The sequence below is a fragment of the Phalacrocorax aristotelis genome, chromosome 6, assembly GCF_949628215.1.
Source record: "Phalacrocorax aristotelis chromosome 6, bGulAri2.1, whole genome shotgun sequence".
Lineage (NCBI taxonomy): Eukaryota > Metazoa > Chordata > Aves > Suliformes > Phalacrocoracidae > Phalacrocorax > Phalacrocorax aristotelis.
The window spans coordinates 17,244,086-17,264,802 of NC_134281.1; the positions used below are offsets into that span (position 1 = coordinate 17,244,086).

The 20,717-nt window shown below is 54.4% G+C and overlaps 1 protein-coding gene across 2 annotated transcripts in view; it reads left to right on the plus strand.

Moving 5' to 3' along the window:
- The window catches only part of TEX264 (testis expressed 264, ER-phagy receptor), a 42,405-nt gene that overhangs the window by 19,007 nt on the left and 2,681 nt on the right, over window positions 1–20,717 (plus strand). For both annotated transcript variants that reach the window (XM_075096222.1, XM_075096223.1), the window contains one exon: window positions 15,367–15,538. In XM_075096222.1, the coding sequence (XP_074952323.1) occupies window positions 15,367–15,538 (172 nt within the window). The remainder of the gene's footprint in view (window positions 1–15,366; window positions 15,539–20,717) is intronic.

Here is a 20,717-nt window from a genome sequence, read left to right on the forward strand (position 1 = left end):
TGCCGAGAGCTTATGTGCCCTAGGCGAGGTGCTGGCTTTGGGGCTGCATTGGTGCTGGACCACTGGCGAGGCAGCTGAGCCCAGCTGTTTGCTCTGAAGCAGAGGGTCACACTGAAAGTCCATCAGGCTCCCTTCTTTCAACTGGGATGGATGGATGGATGGATAGATAGATAGATAGAACCCTGTTGTCTCTGCCTGCCTGCAGCAGCTGCTGCCCTTCGAATGCTGTTCGAGTTGATGCCGCTGTGCGCTGATGGCCTCAGGCGGAGACGGCAGGCTGGAGGTGCCCTGAGCTGCCAGTCCTTGTGACTGTGGCAGGTGCGGTGGTCTGTGGAGCTGCTCTTGTCTTGGGGAGGCTTTCACAGGCTCAGCGTGCTCTATTTATGCTGTTGCCTGGTGGCTATCACTCTGCCGCCACCTGTAGGGACTCAGCCTTTGTGGATTGGGTACAGGGTATGGAGAGGTACAATGGTTTGGTGACAGCCTATGTAAAACTAGTACATCCCATGCTGCTTTGAAGAGCAGATTGTCCCAGCAGGCTGCAGAAAATCGTGTTGCCAAATCCTGACCTTCTTGAACTCCTCTGGATTTGCCAGGACCGGGTTCATCTTTGTGGTCTCCAGCTGCCTCTGCCATTGCAGGGCTCCAGAGCAGCTTGCAGCCTGGTCTATGAGCTCCTTGAAAGAGGAAGGTCAAGCTGTGCTTAATTCTTGGCTTGCAGGCTTTTGGAAAGTGGCTAGGAACCCTCATCTCCAGGACTCCCTTTTTACCATTTATTTCCCAGCATGTGGCAGCTTATTTCAGCCTCTCTGCTTTAGCCAAACCAGGGAAAATCAGAGCCATTAATAGAAATGTTGGCAGTTTGTAACTCCAGCATCCGTGCCTGGAGCTGGCAGGGATGACTCAAGGTTAGAACTGCCCCAAGGCAGGTGATGGAGGTTTGCAGCCTGGTGGGGATGTCCAAGCTTCCTGCGCTGCTTCCCCTGCTTTATCCCAGGTGAGCGGCAAGCCGTGGTGAGTTTCTTTGCCTTTGTGGCCAGCAGGCCGGGTGAGTAGGCATCTGGCACCTCTCCTCTTTGCTTGATCACATAGGAGTGAGAAAAAGCATTCGTTCCCCTGCTCAGACCACTGCAGGCAGAGGAGGCCGCGGCTCCCTGGGGACTGGCTCAGGGATGAGTCAATGTTTGTCCTCTGTCACCTTTGAGCTGACTTCTCTCAGGATCTCTTCTGCAGTGTCTGGCATTGGTAAGAGACCAAAGATACCTGTTACCATCAAGAGTGGATCAGCATCTGATGGACCAGTGCCTCCAGGCATGCTGAGGCAGCATCCTGTTTCTTTTCCCCAACCCACCTCACATTTGCCTTTCCTGGGCTCCTCGATGTTTTGGTGAGTGTGAGGAGGTGGAGTCTCCTGTCTGGCTTGAGCAGATGCATTTCTGCTGGATTTGTTGGAGATATGTTATCCCTTAGGTAGGGTGCCTCTGACCTGCCAGGGCTGGTAGGAGGGTTGGGGCTGTAATGTGTGTCTCCGGAATCTGGAGAAGAGAAACAGACCTGCCTAAGAGGGGAGATGGTGATGGAGAGTCACCTCTTCCTGGGTAGCAGAGAGAAACTAGAAAGGTTTCTGTGCTGACTTGGAGCAGAGCCTAGGTACAGCTTTTGGGACAGGATCAGATTCCTATGACTGCCATGTCCACTTTCTCCAAAGCTCACCTCTTTTGTAGGGGCATTCAAGATATGGATTTCCTGGCCTGTGTGCAGAGGGGGAGCTGAGGGAGGCTTTCAGTGGCTTTCAGGATTGTGAGAGCAGCCCAACTGCAGCAGAGAGCCTGAGCTCTGCTCCAGCTTGCACCAAGGCAGCATCTGAGGGGTGCTGGCTGCCAGCTGCTCCAAGAGAGCAAGAGAGCTGGGAGTCCTGAAGCAGCATGGAGAGGGGAGGGACTTGCAGCCAGCCTCCTCTGACACTGGGGCAGCAAAACAGAGGCACCAGGGCCACAAAATGGAGTCACTAGTGGGGCTTGGGGTGTGCTTGTCTTCCAGGCTGCTGACATCTGGATTTTGCATGTCTATGTTCTGCATGGCTGTTCCTCCTAAAGCACAGCAAGACTCTGCCCATCTGAGGCTGAGCTCCAAATTAGGTGACACTGAATGGTTCAGCTTTATATTTCAAAGGGTCTGAGGGAGCGGAAGGATGCCTCAGAGTTTCTGGTGCTATGGAGTAATTGGGGTGAATTTTTTTGTCGACTTGTATGATGACCACTGGGTGCTGGTTCCACAGACGGATGGTTTTACCTCTTCATCTTCTGCTAATATGAGGAATTATAACAGCCCTGCAGGGATGAAGCAGAGTGATGGAGCAGAGTGCAGCGGGGAGAGCAGGTTAATAACTACTCTGCATCCCTGACTCTGGCTGCTTATCACAATGATAACTTGTGGAATGGCACATATTCACATTGCAGGATCCCTGGAAACTTCTGCTTCTGTCTGGTCCCCCCTCCCACACATCACCAACCAGAAGACCTGCTGGTATATTTAAAGCTCTTACAGTGTCCATTTTCCTTATTTTCACAGCTCTGCAGGGTGGATCTGAAGACAAAAATGCTGCTTGAATGTCAAGGGCAGACCTTTAATGCAGCTGGGAGAGTGGTCAGTCTGAGAGTCCCTGTCCCAATGTGGTGCTGGGGGCTGTTGCCTTTCGCATGAAACCTGAAGGGGTGTCCTGGCCCCGTGGGGATGAAGAGGATGCACTGTGGCTGTTCAAAGAGTGGGCCTGTTAGCCTGTCAGCAAATGCATGAAAGCTGGCAGCTGCCCTGTTCCCACTCCGTGGGCTTGTAAGGCACCCCAGGAAGGCTGGAGGGAGGGAAACTGTGGCCTCATTCCCACTGTGGACACCAGTGTTTTCTGCATGCTGCTGGATGGCTGGTAACTGTCAGCTAGTCCTCTGGATTTTATTTCTGCCGGGAGCTGATGGCAGCTCCTTGACATGCAAAAAGGTAGATATCTATCATCTGCTGTGGCCAGCTGCTCTTCTTTTCACGCCGTACACATTCACAGCTTGGGGTAACGTCCGCCCAGCAGTACAGTAACCAGACCATGAGTTGGCAAAAGCTTATCAAGAGGTCAATGTCGGACAAAAGACTTGCTCCAGTACTTCTCTGTTAAGCAGTTCAGGAGACAAGCAAAGCAGAAGCAGCTGCTCTGACTGCAGGAGATACCTGATGCTGTGGGCTCACAGTGGAGGAGCTCAGCCATCGGCTCCTCTCTGTTCTTGCACCCTCTTTCATATGCAGCTCTAGGGCCATGTTCACTTGTCCCTCCCTTGCTTGGTTCCTGCCCCTCCAGAAGCCCTCACCTGCATCTCCCACCAGTTCCCCTGCAAAGCTGTCTCCCGGCAGGACCTGCTATGGAACCCGCAGCATCAGCTCAGCTCTGGCTTTGTGCTGTGCCGTGGGGCACAGGACCAGTGTCCAAACCCTCCTCTCTTGCTAGCCTAGACCCAGCAGCCTTCCTGGGACAGGGGTGCAGTGGCACAGAGCAGAGTCCACCCCCTGCCCATGATGAGGTGCAGCTGCTTAGGAAGGGCGGATGGGGACAGAGGTGCAGAGATGCTTCCCCAAATCATTCCCTTCCTCCAGGTACCCAGAGCTTGAGGGAGGGCACTGTGGCACTGGGAAGAGAGGGCGTGTCCTCTGGGTCTCAAGGGGCACTGATGAGGATCCAGGGCAGCTCTGGTGACTGTGGCATCAGCTGATGTGGTGTTGTCAATGATATTACACAGGGATGCACATGGTTTGGGGTACCTGGGAGAGTGGAGCAGTGGTGGACATGGGGAGGTACCTCCCCAGCAGGGAAAGACCTAGAAAGCTAAGCAGCATGGTGCATATCTGAAGCTTTCCTGGTTTGTGCAGAACCTCTGGGAGGATACAGGACCTGGAAACATGCAGGCTTGTGGAAGGGCACAGTCACGTGGGGCTCCATCCTCACCTAACTTGCTTCAATTTCATCTCCTGATGAATCTGCATAGTCAAACTCTCAATCCTGTGCTGGCAGAGGAGCAGTCAGCAGACTGCAAAGGTCTCTGAAAGCAGCTGCTCCCCTCCCCTGCTGCCTCTGTTGCTGGAAGAAGAGCCTGACTTCGGAGGCACTCAGCTTGTGTCCCGGCTGGCACTGCCAGCCATTGCTTCCCCACATGCCCCAGCACATCGCAGCGACATGCTCAGCAGGCACTCTCCTCTCTAGACCAAGGTAATGAGTCTCTTGGGACCCTGTGCTGGAGTCCCTGGCAGGCCAAGGAGGAGGAGGTGAGGGTGGCAGAGGAAAGGCAGGCACCCAGCCCCACCTAACTTCCCCATGCCTGCTCTGGGCGAGGCACCTGGAGAGGCTGGTCAGCATGTGCAGCTGCTGAAATGGCATGTCCTGGCTCAAGGACATGTGGAGCTGACCTGAGGTCCCTGATGAATTTGCCTAGTGCTGCTCATTCGCCTCCCTTCATTTCCACCTCTTCCCGCGTTGCAGGCAGCCTGCCCGTCTTTTTGCCTTTTGCTTTCTGCCCACCAGTGCTTTTTGTTTGCACTGGGGATTTCCTCAGGCGGATCGTTACCACCTGCAGCGTACAGTGGCTGGAGTCTCTGGGGGCTTCGTTAGCCAAGCTCACTGGTGGGAGTTGTCATCATGCTGGGGCTCACCAGGCTCACTGGCTCTTTGCCTCACAGGACTGCTGGCTTTTTGGGGTAGAGGTAGCTCTTGGATGAGGTAGTAGGGTTTGAAGGTGACTTTGCTGGAAGCTGGTGGGGAAATGTCTCTTATTCATTTACAAAAATTCAGAAAGGCACTTGTCCTGGGCTCTGGCTTGCTTTTAAAACATGGGGACATCTGGCCACAGGACAAGGGAAGGAGAAGTAAGAGCAGGAAGAAAATGAACTGAGGTGAGTGGTGGCACATGGGCAAGTGTCCTGCAGTGGAGAGCCCGGGAGGGATCCCTGTCACTTGAGGCAAGCCTGGGCATCCCTGAGCAGGGGGTCAAACAGTCTTTCTCCACTGTTGGCTGCACTTAGCCAGCAGCTTGGAAGATTCTCCTGCCCTGTAAACTTGCTTTCTGCCATCAGATTTGCCGACATGCTGTACTGGCGACATGCTGATGGATGTCGTGGTCATCTTACCCATTCCTCCTCAGCAAACCAGGCTGAAACCTGCTCGATCTTCATCTTTGGTGGCTTTTCTTGCCTTCTAAATGAGGCCAATAAGCCTGACATTAAGTCCCCATTGGTGGGGAGGGAAGGAAGGTTTGGGAATCAGGTGGTTGCATCCCAGCTTTGCTCCAGGCTGCTGGTGGCTTTATCTGTGCAACTTCATCAAGGTTAGGTTCTTCAGCTTCCATTTTCAGCTTTCTCAGCTGTGAAGGGATGGTGTGAGGCTGAGCTTAGCTCATTGTGAAATATATTCCATAAAGCCTGGGGCCAGGGGCATTGCAAAAAGACAATGTAGTTTGAGGAGGCAGGAAGGGATGGGGGGTATTCCACTGTGCCATTTTCTTCCCGGGGGCATTAATGTGACACATCCTGAGTTTGTCCTGGTGACAAAAAAGCTGTGGAAGAGCAGCTGGAGATGCCCACGATCCTGGAAGGATGGCTTGTGGAGCTGAAGAACAAGAGGAAAGGGCTGAGATTGGCTGGGGGAGCAGCCCAGAACTTGTTTTGGGGGACCAAGAGCTCCCACATTTTGTGGGCACCAGGCACTCCTGTTCCTACTCCATCTCTGTTGCTTTGGTTTTGCCGCACAAGGGTTTTATTACAGGACCTGTTGCGGGTGGGGATGTGCGTGAGAAGGTTAGGAACAAGCCTCCACTGGACATCCCTGTTGCAGAAGGGCAAGTACTCAAGTGAGTGGTGGACCAGGAGATAAAGCCATCAAGGTGGATTGGGAATGTCAACCTGGATGAGGAGCGCTCCAGGCTCTCACCTGTGAGTTAGCCATGGAAGAAGGTCTCCCACCACAAGAAACAACCTGTTGGTGGGTGTGTCGGGGTGGGTTGTGGTACTCTAACTTAGGGCTTACTCTCCCTGTGAGCAGCCTAATAAAGACCTATGTCTCAAAGAGGCTCTTTTTACCTGCATGATGCCTTGTGTAGGGTGGGAAGCTGCAGTGTGGTGGGCTGCCTGGCGGAGGCGAGACAGGCAGGAGAACGTCTTGGGCAATGATTCCTTTCCTGGAAGGCCCTGCCTTGACAAGAGGCAGAGAAATTGCCACAGCTGCTGCTCCTGGCAGCCTCGCCAAGGCAACAGAGCAGGCAAAGCGATTTAGCATCATTCCAGTCATCCATGATGGCAGAGATCATTGCATCAACCTCTTCAGCTTTGCGATTAATGCTGAAAAAGCATCCTCTGAGGGCTGGAAGGAGAGCGTTGGTCCCCAGAGACCCACACTCCAAAGCAGAGGCAGCCTGCTCCAGCTGTGGTCCTCCTCTCCCGCAGTCTCATCTGCTTCCTTCCGCATGCGGCTGTTGACCCACACACTCCTGTAGCGACGGAGTTCCTAGGAACAGGGATAGGCACCCAGGACTGGTGCCTCAGGGAAGGAGAGATTATGTGGATTTACATGGATTTCTTGTCTTGTAATGAAAATCCAGTGTTTGAGCTTTCTGAGTGGTTAAAACAAAAGTCCCCTTCAGAGAGCTTGTGTGTGGCAGTGATGGGGAAGAAGGGGGGGGAAGGAATGCGGTTTGGGTCAGGTAGGAGGAAGAATGTGAGAACATATAGTGGAGCTCTGAGAAGCTGGTGAGAACCATCTCCCCAGCTGGCTTCGCTTACCCATGGCAGGTACAAGAGCAAGGCAGAATTTGGGGACATGGAAAGCACTGAGGTTTTAGGAAAATTAATTTTTTTGTAATGCAAAAGTTTGCTTCACTTCTGAAACATTCTGCTCCAGGTCTAATTACTACCAAATAACCATGACACCACGGGAGACCTAAGCGCCATGAATTATATGTGTTTGTACCATCTGTTCCTTATTCTGCAGGTGACACTCCCGTAGTTGGGGGCAATAAAATGTGTCCCTGGAAGCACACAGACTAACGTATCTGAGCGTGTCCTGGCTGGCATTCTTGTCCAGGGCTTGTCCTTCCCCCACAACAGGGGCTCTGGCTGCCCATGGCTACTTCCTGAAAGGTTTTATCTTGCTGGGACTTGCTGCCTGACTTGTCTCTGAAGATGGAGGATGCTGTAGGATTTCTCTTGCAGCTCAAGTGGGTGCTGGAAGGGAAGGAGGTCCGGAGTGTGTCTGCACCTGCCGCAAGGCAGGGCTGGAGGTTCCTCCCTTTTGCTGGAGAAAAGGACAGGAAAGAATCTCCATCTCCATCCTGGGGAGGAGAAAATTGTTCATGACTGACAGCAGTTTCCAGCAGCGACCTGGGAGCCTGTGCCTGGTCCCTGTCAGCCCTCCTGGGGCACCGGGACCTTGTGTACCCACCAACCCACACGGGTTCATTCCTTCACCTCTTGGTTTGGCCATACCTGACAGCTGCCACTTTGCAGCTCTCATGGCTCTGCTGGGGCAGGAGCAGCTGGGTGATTTGGCCCCAGGAAGCGCTGGCAGGCAGGCAGGCAAGGTGTAAATTACATGGCAGGCTGCTTCACCAAGGTGAAAATGAAAAACTCTCCCAGCTATTGAGCCTGGTGTTTTGCAGCTCCCACGGTCCAAGTGTGCTCCCTCTCTCCACTGTGGAGAGGATCTCAGGGGCTGATTTTCACCTGCCTGTCCCAAAGCCAAGGCGCTGCTGCATTGGCAGGGCAGCATCCTGGTTGCTGGCAGGATGGGGACCTGCTGCAGGAAACGGGGGAAGTGTGCTAGTGTGGAGCGTGTGGGAAGTACTAATTTCCAGGCACTGTATTTTGCTACCTGGAGGATTTGTTAACCTTCGGTGAGACTTTGTTTTCTGCTGCTGTAGTGCTGGTGGTGCTGCTTGTTTTTCCTGCTGGCTGATGGAAATGGCCTTTTCTTGATTGCAATAATATCACCTTCTGTTTCTGAAACACCTCATAGCCTGGAGGATTAAAAGTAAAGGGCACATGCATGGGAGCCGTCTCACCACCTCTGAAATGTGAGTTTCTCCAGGCTGGGAAGCAGCAGCTGTTTCGCAGCCCTCAGCAGCCTGGTGTTCATGGCTGTGCTGTGTGCTGGAGCTGGCTCTGAGTACTGGCTGCAATGGGAGGCAGGGCCTGACAGCTCCATGTGCACCCTGCTTGAGCTGCAAGCTGAGATGTTGGGGTTTCCTTGATACTTGAGGTATTACTGATGTAAAGCACATCTGCCTGCCTCTCCCTCCAGCAGCTTGTCTTCCCTTCTGCCCAAGCCGTGTCTTGGGCTGATGGTTCCTCCCCACCCCCTGCCTGACTCCTGCCCCTCAGCAGGCAGCCACAGGCACCCAGGCTTCATCCCTGTCTCCCATGGTCAGGCTGTGGCTCAGGAAGGAGGATCAGAATCACAGAAGCGTTTGGGTTGGAAGGCATCTCCAAAGATCATTCAGTCCAACCTTCCTGCCTTGGGCAGGGACATCTTGCACTAGATCAGGTGCTCAATGCCCTGTCCAGCATGACCTTAAACACTTCCAGGGATGGGGCATCCACAGCTTCTCTGGGCAACCTGGTCCAGTGTCTCACCACCCTCATCACATGATATTTCTTCCTTATGTCCAATCTAAATCTGCCCTCTTTCAGTTTAAAACCATGTCCCTTGTCCTGCTGCTACACGTCCTGGTAAAAACTCTCTCTGTCTTTCTTACAAGCCCCCTTTATATCTTGAAAGGCTGCAATAAGGTCTTCCTGGAGCCTTCTCTTCTCCAGGCTGAACAACCCCAACTCTCTTGGCCTTTCTCCATAGCAGAGGTGTTCTGGCCCTTGGACTGTTTCCATGGCCTTCTCTGGACCCACTCTGACAGGTCTATGACTGTCTTGTGCTGTGGATCCCAGAGCTGGATGCAGTGCTCCAGGTGGGGTTACACAAGAGCAGAGCAGAGGGGAGCATCCCCTTCCTCAACCTGCTGGCCACACTGCTTTTAGTACAGCCCAGGAGATGCTTGGCTTTCTGGGCTGCAAGCGCACATTGAAACCAAGTTTGAAACCCAGGAAGGTGTGCCCTTTTTTTTTTTTCTTTTTGTATTCATCAGATTGAACTTGGGACCAAAGTGGTGTTTAACCTCAAGCTGCTGTCTGGGCAAGGAGAAATGGAAACAGGGACATCCTCAGTCTGGGTCTGGGACAGTGGGATGGCCCAGCAAGGAATCTGTGCGTTGGCTGAACTGGGAGAGTGCTGAAGGGCTCTGGGTGCTGGGCAAACTGCATTGCAAGGCCTCTCTGTGCTACCTAGTGCCCATGGTCTAAGATAAGCAGGGATGACACACCAAGCGTGGAGCATGTGAGGAAGCGAGGAGGATGTGGCACACAGCGCGCTCCCTCTGGTCCTAGCTGGTGGCTCAGTTTCAGCTCTGATTTTAGCAACTGATTTTAGGGCCCTTCAACTCCATGTGGTTTTGTTTCTTTAAAATCCCTGGGACCGAAGCGTCCAATCCCTTCACTGGGAGGAGGAGAGGATCACAGAATCACAGAGTGGTAAGAGTTGGAAGGGACCCCTGGAGATCATCTTGTCCAACCCCCCTGCTTGAGGGGCACAGGAACGCATCCAGGCAGGTTTTGAATGTCTCCAGGGAAGGAGACTCCACAACCTCCCTGGGCAGCCTGTTCCACTGCTCTGTCACCCTCACAGGAAAGAAGTTTTTTTTCATATTGAGGTGGAACTTTTTTCCACCTCAATTCCAGGATGGATGCCCCTGGCTGGAAGCAGGACATGGGGGAGTCACGTTGCCTGAGCAGGCAGGAGGTGCTGGTGTGTGGGGACTGGGCTGGTGGTCCCCTGGGGCTCCCCCTGCACTCTGCCAGCTGAATTGCTGGCACTAACTGGAGCAGCCCAAGTGCTGGCGGCACAGGCAAGGGGAGGCTTGTGGCAGTGATGCTCTGGCTGGCTGGCTGGGGGATGCTAGTGAGCCCACACGGTGAGCAGCAACCCCCAGCAATGGACACAAGCCCTCCATGTGTTCACATCTACCATCTGTTCCTCCTCCAGGTGTGGTGGTGTGATAAATGGAAGGAGGGGAGCCCTGGTGCAGCAGGGAGGCTGGACGGGTGTCCCTTAGCATTCCCCCCACACTCTGCCCAGGGCAGGAGCCAGACACCCACTGTGCATCACTGGCATTTAGCAAATTGTACTTGAGGCTGCCGATCCAATTTAGTAGCAGGGTGGACCTGGCTGTAACCCAGTGATGGGCTGACCCCGCTCTCCAGCTGCCTACAGAAAACCCCCTCACGTGGGTGGTGTCACTCCATCATTGCAGAGCAGGATGCGGATGGAGCTGGCCTAGCGTGCCTGGCACCCTCTGCTTCACTGCAATGGTGGTGGTGCATCCCAACGCCATAAGAGCAGAGGCAAGAGGCAGCACTGGGCACATTGTGCCGAACTGATGTTCAGACAGGCCCTGGTAAACAACCCACAGCTTCTGCTTGAATCCGGGTCCCCTCCTGGTGCAGGCTCAGGCCATGTGCTCACTGGCCTCTCTGGGAAGTTGGTGTTTCAATTGGGACTGCGCATAAAGAAGTTGATGCTTAGACTGGATCCTGCACCATCACTTTCCTGGTGGCTGGCAGGGTCCAGCCTGTCCCAGCAGCAGATCCCTGGAGGACGCATCCCTGGCTGGTGACAGGGAAGGCAGCTGAGGGGGCTGCCTGGTGCCCCTAAGAAAGAAGAGGGGGAATATCTGCTGGGTGACCAGTTGCTTGCTCCTCACAGCTTTTTGAGTCCTGGCTGGATTTTACAGGCATTTTTTATGCATAGCAGGCAGGAGCCTGAGCGCCAGCATACCCAGGCATGGCGAAGGTCCCGAGAGCATCCACAAGGCTCATTTGCTGGTCTCCTAAAAAGCTGAATTCTTGCAGCAGTGGGAGATGAAGCAGATCCAGTTGGTGGCATTTGAATTCCTGAGCAGACAAGCCTGACAGAGTGACAGAGCCACTCCTCGTGGTGCCCCAGCTCACCTTCTGCTTCTTGGCAGGTGCTGAGGGGCACAGCATGTCGTAAGCACCCTGCCACCTCCTTCCATTTTGGCACGATTCTGCTGGGATTTTAATGACTGCAGGTCATGTCTTGGCCACCTCATCTTGTGTCCTGTAGCCCTGGGACTCCTCTCCTGCCCGCCCAGAGAAGTGGGGGTATCCTCCAGCTGGGAGGCTGTGTCCAAGTAATTCTGTGGGCAGATGATGGGGTCTATTCCTTAATGGGCAAGTGAGAAGAAGAAAATTTCTGTACTGCTGGAGAGGTGCCACCTTCTGCTGCTGGGAAAGGTCTCCCAGAACCCTGGTTTGGGCATTGATCTTTGTTGTCCTTTCTGATGCATAAGGCCTTGGGATGCACCATTCCTAGAGGGATGAGGTCAACCTGAGAAGGTCCTACAGGTAGTCAGGGATGGTGGATGATTTGGAAACAACCCAGGGGTAAAATTGGGCATGGTGTTAGTTCACCCGGGAAAGAGGAGTGCAAGAGTCTTCCCCTACATAAACCGTTGTTCCTGAGAGGATGGTGAGCAGCACCCCACCATGGCCCTTGGATGGGCCAAGAAGGAGTTGGCTTCATGGGAAGCAGTGGGTCTGACATAGCAGGAGTATGCCAGAGCTGCTGTGCATGTCAGGACTGAACTGGTGGGCTCTGGATGCATTGGCCTTTGCTGTGTATATGTAGCTTGACTGTATGGATTACGTGCAGTAAATCCCATGCTTTGGGTGCCCGGTAGAGGGTCCTGCACAGAAATAAGCCTTGTGTGCTGTGCTGCCACCTCCATCTTTGCTGGCCATAGGAAGGGTGAGCTCCCAGCAGAGGCTGAGAAGGAAGGTGACACAGCATGACCTTGTGAAGGGGCAAGTCCCCTTCCCTGCCCTACTTATTAGGTCCTGCTGTCCTAGCCAGAAGCCTGGCCCCGACACCATCGATGTCCTGCTGTTCACTCCTCACTGAGCTCCTCCACCCGTATGAGACTATTTGATTTGACTCGAGGGCTCTGCATTGCAAACTCCACATCCACCTTGCTGCTCCATCTGTTGGCTTAGCTGCACAGTTAACGAAGGGCTTCCTCCTCAGCTGCAAAGTGTATTATTGCCTGTTGAGCATCTCTATTGTTTTGCCATATTGTTGAGCCTTTGCTAATTCACTCTGCTTATGCCTTCACCTTTAGACTCTGCTCTCCAGTCTCTCTCAGTTGTTTCTTTCCCTTGCAGCAGCAGCCTTGCAGCCTTCTTCTCCGCTGGGATAATCCTAAAACTGTTCTGTCCTATGTTGACACCCGCCTTCTGTTTGCATTTTGCTGCACCTCTGCCTCTGCCTGCCTCCTCTTCTCCTTTGGGATGATCACAAGGGTGATCTCCCTTGTATCCCCTTCGGATGATTGTCTTATCCATTTCTGTTGTCCTGGCTCCCCACCTCATCGCCTGTGCCCTTTCCTCAAGTCTTTATGCAGCCTCATCCCTTTGGCCCCAGCCTGGATGGGACAGTGTTCCCAGCTGCCACCTCCCTACTCCTTCTTGGGGATGTTGTCCTCTCCTGAGTCCAGCTGCCAGTGCTGAGCTCTGCAGCATCCCTGCCAGGAGCTGGGTTGCTCCAGGAAGAAGCACAGAAGCAGAGGTCAGCTCACTGGCCCGGCTCCCAACTTGATTTGTACTGGCATAAATTAGGACCACCAGGCTCTGGATTCCCTCCATTTCCTTTTGGGAAAAACCCTGGGTGAAATGGGAAGAAGTCAAATATTAAGCATCCTTGTAGCTGTCCATAACAAGGCAGGCATTGGTATTGACAGTGAGTGGCTGGCCACTTCAGCGTTGTCCCAACAAGTGGTCCACAGCCATGGGCTTTGGCTGCAGGGCACCTGGGCTCTTCTGGCTTCAGGGAGACAAAGCTTTTTCCCACCCTGGCAGGGTGGAGCATCCTCATCTCTTACAGGATAATCCTTGAGTGTGAAGCAGCATTTGGCTCAAGAGCCAATCTGAGACCCTGCTCTTCATACAGGTGTGCATTTTTCTTCCTTAAAAAGCCACGATTCCCAGATTTTGGGTGCATGGAGGGGGCATTGTGCTTTGGGGGAGTCATTACTATGGTTGCGTAACTGGGAGTTGTAGCAGCCTGGATAAATTGTAGGGAGAGAGTATGTTCCAGATCCGCTCTTTAGGAATTCTAGGGTGGGCTTTGGGAAGTCAGCTTGGGATATCTAGGAGGCTGGACTGGATACCTGAGGTTTTAGACTTATCAGAGGCCTCATAAGTATTTAGTGAAGGTCTCTTTGCTCTAAGATCCTTTGAGTTATCCCTGTCTGCATTCAGTGGTGGAGGGCCAGCTGGATGAATCCAAACAACCTGCAAATCTTGGAGGTACCTGTCTCTGGTATGTGTTGCAGTAGCTTAAAATAACGAACTGAGCTGAAGATTGGCTGATGGGCTTGCGGTTGGTAGAGCAAGGGGCAGAGCGGCAGGGAGGGTTCTTGTCTGTGTTGTTGCTGAAAAAGCAGGAGTAATATGAGCCGCCTCTCCTCTGCTGCTAAAAACAGCCCAGCTTGTTTTTATTTAATACAGTTTTGATCTGCATGTGTTACTGTTTCACCTGCCTGTGAGTGGGAACTCCAGGCTCCAAGCGCCTTGGAAGCCTGCCCGCATCCCTGCATGTCCCTGCAGCACGGGGCTCACAAATGTCATTCCTCCTCGTCTGGAGAAGGGACTCTGCCGAAATTCAGGCTCAAAGGTTTTGGGACGGGATGGGTAACTTCTGCTGGGGTTTGTGTTTCTGCTGCCATGGTGCCTCTGGGTAAACTGGGGCTCCGCAGAGCCAGCTCCTGCAGGTTTTCCTGGGAAAATAGACCTGAAAAAGGCTCAGATGGGGTGTTTTCCCTGTCTTGCTTGTGCAGCATCCTGCCAGCTTGGAGGTGGCTCTCCAGGTGGCCTTGCTGCCTGTGCCGGCGAGAGGGTCAGTGCTGGCCCCTGTCTGTTAAGGGTCAGTATTGGCTTCCATCTATTGTGGATTCTGCCCAGTGCCAGCATTTGCCTGGGAAATAAAATGTTTGAAATCAGCTTGGTCCAGCCCTAGGGGTCAAGGGGGTCAGGAATGAACAGGCATTTGTAGGGTCATGATTGATGTTTCCATGGAGCTCGTCCTTGGGAGAGGGGCCAGCCCTGGCTTCGGGGAGACCCAGAGGGATGGGGATCCTGCCAGAGGATGTCTGGGCAAGCCATGCCAGGGGACACGTGGCAGGGAGGAGGATGAGGATAGTTGAGGCAGGGAGGAAGAGGAGGATTCTTGGGCCAGGGAGGAAGAGGAGGATAATCAGGGCAAGGAGGAAGAAGAGGATAGTTGGGGCGGGGAGGAGGAAGAGGAGTATAGTCAGGACAGGGAGGAGGGGGAGGATAATCAGGGTGATTGCAGGGTTAAATAAAAGCTGTCAGTGATTTGAAAAGGGAAAAGAAAGAAAAAGAAAACCCACTGAAGAGACACTCTCCCTTCTCACCCGGCTTGTAATCAGCCGCCCCCTCTGCCAGTGAGCAGCTGGCGGGCGGGCGGGTGAGGAGGGGGTGGAAAGAGAGGTCCAGCTGCTCCTCAGCCCAGCCCCGGCACCCCAAGAATCCCTGCGGCTCCAACTCAGCGTGGGCCAGGGCACAGCCTGGGAGGTACATGCCCCTGTCATGTGTCCCTGGCAGGCTAGGGGGGCTGAGGTCTTGAAGTGTGCTGCCGTGGGGAGGTGGACCGAGGAAGAGGAGGAGGGGGAGTTGTCTGAAGTGCCAGGAGTTCACCTCCCACTCCCCCTGCCCCTGCTGTTCTGAAAGGAGCTGCTTGAGCTGTCAGCTCTGGATTATATTATTTAGTGGAGAAGTGCTATGCCTGCTTGTAGGGCCGTGCTGCCAGGAGGAACCAGAGACTTGGCAGGTCCATGCAAAGCAAAGCAGCTGGGCTTCCCAAACCCCCTTGCTCCAGCCCAAAATGAGCCCACCAAAAACGAGGCTGAGCAGGGAAGCAGAGCCTCCCTGGGGCTTTGGCATCTCCTGCTTGAGCCTGGCCAGCTGCTCACCCCCAGGGCTGAACCTACAGCCCTGGCACGTGGGGGCCTGTTGTGATAAGGAAAGCAGCGCTGCAGTTTTGGGATAGGACCCACAGCTCCTCTGTGGGTCCCCATGTCTGTGGGCGAAGCGGGTCAGTCTGCAACGCTGCAAGGCCAGCAGGTCTAAGTGGTGGAGGGCTGCCGGGGCAGGGGGTAAGGGCACATCCCTGACCCACAGTCACCTGCTGTCTTTCAGGAGAGGAAGCTGTGCGCGCACCCCCGGATCGAGATCTACAAGGAGGACCGCATCTACTTTGTGTGTCCCCTCGCCCGCCAAGGGGACTTCTACGTGCCTGAAATGAAAGAATTAGAGAGGAAGAGCAGGGCTGCCGCAGCTGAGGCCGAGGATGCCCAGACGGACATCACAGGTATCCATGGCTTGTGCATGGGCTCTGTCTTCAATTGGCATCAGCCCTCCCAAAGGTGGGGATCCTGGTGTCCCCAGTGCTGCCACCTGAGCAGGCAGAGAGGGGCTGACCTGCGCCCACCTGGCACCCAACCACTGAGTCTCAGCACACCTCTTCCCCTCACCCTGGGCTGAGATAGGATCTCGTCCCCATGGTGTCTCGCTGCACCTTGGGGAGCACCAGGGCACCCCTGTGGTGTTGGGGTGAGGGCCAAGCTGCCACCAAGCTACTGGCCCACTGTTGTCAGAGCAGAGCTGGATCTCGCAGCTTTTGGTTGCAGCTGGGCTTGTTTTTCTCCTTGTCATATACATCTTCCTTGATCTTATTATCATCTGTTACATATTGGGATTGTGAAGAGCTTAAATATCAGGTTGCTGTAGCTGGTGGTGGAGTTACCCGATAGCATCTGCTCAGTGAGATCTGTTGGAGCCTGGATGTATTCATACAGGAAGGGACCACAATGGCTGTAGGCGCAGAACAGCAGTGCTATAGTAACTCAAAATGCTAGTTGCTGTCGCCAGCCCACATGCTCACATGTCTGTGAGATGCAGGAGCCGGCTAGCCGAGCATTTCCGGGTGCTGGACAGCACAGCCAAGCTGGCCGCTGGTGGGGTGGGCGCCTCCTCCTGCCCTGTAGGTTGCCCACACTTGCATAACAGGCATGAAAAAACCATGACAGCTCTCCTTGCCTCCCGGAGAGTTTGGTCATTTTATTTAACATATCTTCAGGTTTGGATTGCTTTAATTCTTAATCATGTGCAGCATAAAAGCAAGCCTGGAAATTGCTTTCTGGGACCTCTGTCCATTTAGCACTGCAATGAAGACACTAATTGGAGCGTTTTCCCAGTGCTTCGAGGTCCTGTGTTTTCACAGCGCTCGCTCGGCTCTTCAGCTTTTTGTCTGCCTTGCATCAGGATGGCTGCTTTGGACACCAGCCCAGGCTGGCTGAGGGTGCCTCGCAGCCTGTTCCCTCCAGCACCCTCCCATGACTGCCCCATGGTTTCAGAGTGGGACAGCAGGACCCATGTGAGTAAAAGCTGCTTCAGGTCAGTGGCTCCAGCAGCTGCATGTGCTCTTTTCTGCACCGCTCAGAGTGCACGGCCCCATGACATGGCTGGAAGATGCTCGGTGCAGCTGCTGCCCTGTGCTCCAGCTGTCTTGGTGCTTTCCCTGGGATGCCACTGCTGGCGCCCCCTGCTGGAAGAAGTTTTTTACTGTTTTAGATGGCAAATGATGTCGGACTTTCTCATGTGGGAGGCCCCTGCCCTGGGCCGGGCTCCCCAGCAGCAGCGCTTGGCAGCTCTTCCACCATCTCTCTCCTTCCAGTCGCACAGATGGGCTTTTGTAGGTACGATCTGATGCTGTGTCATCTGCTGAGTCTGCACAAAACTAGCTTAAAATAATAATAGCTGTGACATGTTGGCCTTGCCTCCAAGACTAAGGAGTTGAGCTTGGATGTCAGCACTGTGATCACTGTCACTGCTGGGCACAGCAGCAGAGCCAGGTGTGGCAGGGCATCACATCCTTGCTCCAGCCATTGGAGAGGGCTGAGGACATGGCAAGCCTTTGGGTTACTTGTGCTGCTCCTGCCTGAGGATTCTGGAGGTCCTCATGATCTCCTGCATCCCTGTAATGTTGTGGTGTCCTGGGCCGGCACAACTGCTGTCACCTGGAGAGGGTGGCACCCCATGGGGAGGTCCTGGGCTTGCACAAAGGGAGACAGGACCCAGCAAGCATCCTTGTCCCTCCACCGCTGGCCTGCTGATGCCAGGGACTCGGTTTGCTGCTGGCAGCGCTGCCCCCAGCAGAGCAGTTGAGCAGGTGTTGGGCTGCCCCTGGTTCAGCAGCAGGGTCAGTTAGGAGATGAGGTGGGAGGTGGCAGCTGGTCTCCTTGGGCTCTGCATCTCGACGCTGAAGTCCCACATGGGTCTTCTGAGCCTCAGTGTGAGAGGAGATCCTGCTGGAAGGGTAAGCAAGGCTTGCTGGAGATGCCTTGAAGACAATGCCTTGAAGATGATGCCTTACAGACTGAGACTTGTCCTCCCAAGTATTTTCTGTGCTGGGATCTGTGCAACCACCTCTGAGTTGGAGGAAGAGAAAGCCACAATCTCTTTTCCCATCCTTTTTCACTCCCTTCTTCCTTGGGAGCTGCTCAAGGGAGACAGTTTCAACAGGTGTGATGGCCATAAGGTCTTCATGTGACAGGTTTCAAACTTTCTTCTGCTGGCTGGAGGGTGGGCACAGCAACGTCCCCTGTCTGCTTTTCAGTACGGTCCCCCCTCAACCCTGATTGCATGGATTTGGGTTATTTCTTGATCCACCTCAGCTCTGCCAGTAGCTGTATTATGCTTTCCTCATATTTAAGTCTTCAGGAGGTCCCAGCGGAAGGTGCTGCCATTTCTCCTTGCCCATCAGTATGGCTGGTGCCAAGTAGAACCAAGCGACTTGGATGTGCAAGAAAATATTGGATTTGTTTTCTTGAGCTTCCTGACCTCAGAATGCATCTCTCCATTTAGGCTGTCATCTGCTGTCCTCCTTGCTCCTGAGCTCACCCTGCGAGGTGCTGGTTGCCTGTGGCTTCCAGTGAAGCCCAATGGCCATAGAAGCTGTGAGACGCAGCCCATGGTCTCTGCTTTCTGTCCCTGCTTTGCACAGAGCAGGGTGCTGGCAGCTCTGCTGAGGACAAACACATTCAGCACGCAAGGAAGGGGTTGGGGGCTGCACTGCCTCTGTACCAGTTCTGTCCTTTCTTCACCATCGTCACGGTCATCGGAAAGACGGGAAGCATTTTTGGAAGGCTGCTGATGGGTCTCCAGGGGGCCAGTGTCAGTCACGATTAGTTGTTTTGTACTTAATTATTTTCTGGGGCTTTGGCATCGGCGCAGCACTCAGCAGGCCCTCGCTCCCGGCTTGCTCTCAGCAGCGTGCTCTCCAGCGTGACCCCACTGTGGCACGTGGAAGGTGAAGGCAAATAAAAGCAGCCGCTCGACACGGGCTTGCTGGCATGAACACAGATGGTTTCTAAGCATGTGGCTCTGCCCAGAGTCTCAGGGGCAAATTTTCCTGGATCCAAATCTGTCCAGCAGCATCTGGGTGCAACCAAAGGCATCACCCACTGAACCCCAGTGTCACAGGGGGCACCTTCACTGATGTTGTCTGCCTCATCCCCACTTGCTTCCGTCCTCCAAAGAGCCCTGCCTGTTCTGCCTGCCTGTACATCCGGAGAAGGGTCTCAGCAGGCAGCTCCTGCTGTGCGTTCCTGCTGATCTGCCTGCCCCAGCCCTTCTCCTGATAGCTGTGTGCAAGCTTCAGCAAGTGTGGAGGAGCTGTGCCGCTCCTGGCAGAGCATTGATCTGTTATTTAGTGGCAGAGGCAATGAATACTTGACTAAACAGGGCGAAAGAGGGGGACCGGGTACCCCAAGATGGGAACAATGCGTGGGCATCTGTCCTGCTGGGGTGATGTGGGAGGGCAGCCGGTCCTTCCTAGGGGGATTTGGGGATGCTGATACCTGGGGTGACACAAGGCTGAGCTGCCAGTGGGGGGCTGACTCCCTGCTGGGCTTGTTAGAAGCATGGGGTGAGTGGTTCCTGTTGCACCCATCCCCTGCTTGTGTCTTGGTGTTGGCTGCTTGGCATCCCATCTTCCTAGGTGGCCCTGGCCTTTGTGGGGGCTCCTCAACATCCTGGCAAGGCTTCAGCCTGGACTGTGCCTCTTTTTCCCAAGTTAAAACTAAACAGGTTCCCTGTTCCTGCTGAGTGAACATGGAGTGGGATGGCTACGCTGCCCTCAGGGGAGCAGAGCGGGGGGTGGGGGGGGTTTCCACAGGACAACCTCACTGCATGCCAGGGGGAAAAGCCATGCTGGATCTGGATGCTGGCCTAGCTCCCGGTGCAGGGACCAGCCTTGAGAAGTGGGATGCAGGGGATGGACAGCGGCTCGCTGGGGGACCCAGCAAGGTGCCTGGGGCAGGATGGAGAAGTGGGTGTGAGGGCTGACAGAACCCTCTGTGCCCATGAGATAAAAGCTGAACCCCTGCTTGCCCACAAAGCACCTTCCAGTGAGGCTTTGGTTGCCCTTTTAGAACCGCACTGCACTCCCTGCCTGGTCTCTCTGGGCTGTGCTGGGACAGTTGGGGGTTCCTGCCACATCTCCCTGCCACAGCTGACCCTGCACCATCCCCAGCAGCAGCAGCTCCGTGTCTTGCCCTGCCCACCCTGGCCATCCATCCCCAGCCAGGCTGGGTGGCCACACCAGAGCCAGCCTCGTCCTATGTGGAGGAGAGCAAGGCTGCTGAAATGGGCAGATTTGCCAGCTGAGGCTGCTCAAACGTGATCAGAAGTGACAGAGCAGTGAAAAAGTGCTTGGCTGAAAGGAAACGGGACTTAATTTATTGTCGCCCTTGGAGCAGGGGAGAGGGAGGCAGCTGCAGGGGTGAGGACAGCAGTGCTTTCCCATGGTGGCAGCTTGGAGCAGCACGTAGGTTGTCTTCATCCCTGTCTTCCCCTTTCTGAGCTGGTGCTCCTCTCCTCAAGAGCTCCTTTGCTTTGTTGCATGGGGTTACGTGGTGGCTTCCCAGATGAAATGGCCCCTGGGGTGATGTGGGAGGGGTGTGGCACAGGCAAGGCATGGCTTGGGGGACTCGGGGTCACTCTCGTCCTAAGTTTCAGGGAGGCATGAGATGACCATGAATGACATGAGCTGTCATGAAGCCATGGTGGGAATGTGTCCGTGTCACCTCAGGCCACCAATTTGGCATAATTGGAATTTTTTTTTTTTTTGAGATCCCCACTAGAGACCTTGCAAACCCTTAGTTGGCTTCAGGGCTCAGGGGCTACACGCCTGCCTCCATCCCCTGCAGCCCTCCGTCTTCCCAAAGGCTCACCGCTGACCCACTGCCTTGCCAAGGTCTTGCCAGGGGGGACAGCATGTCCCATCTTTCTGCTGCCTGCTCAGTGGCTGCCATCCTCTTTGGTGAGCGCTTTGCCAGCAGTGTGCAGAACATCCTTTTTAACTTAGAGGAAATGTAGTTTCCATGTTGAGGCACTCCCTGATGCTGCAGCAAAGGTGGCACGTGTTGATGGGTGACAGTTTTTTTCTCCTTTTCATGAGGGGGGATCACCAGGCACTGCTTGGGTGG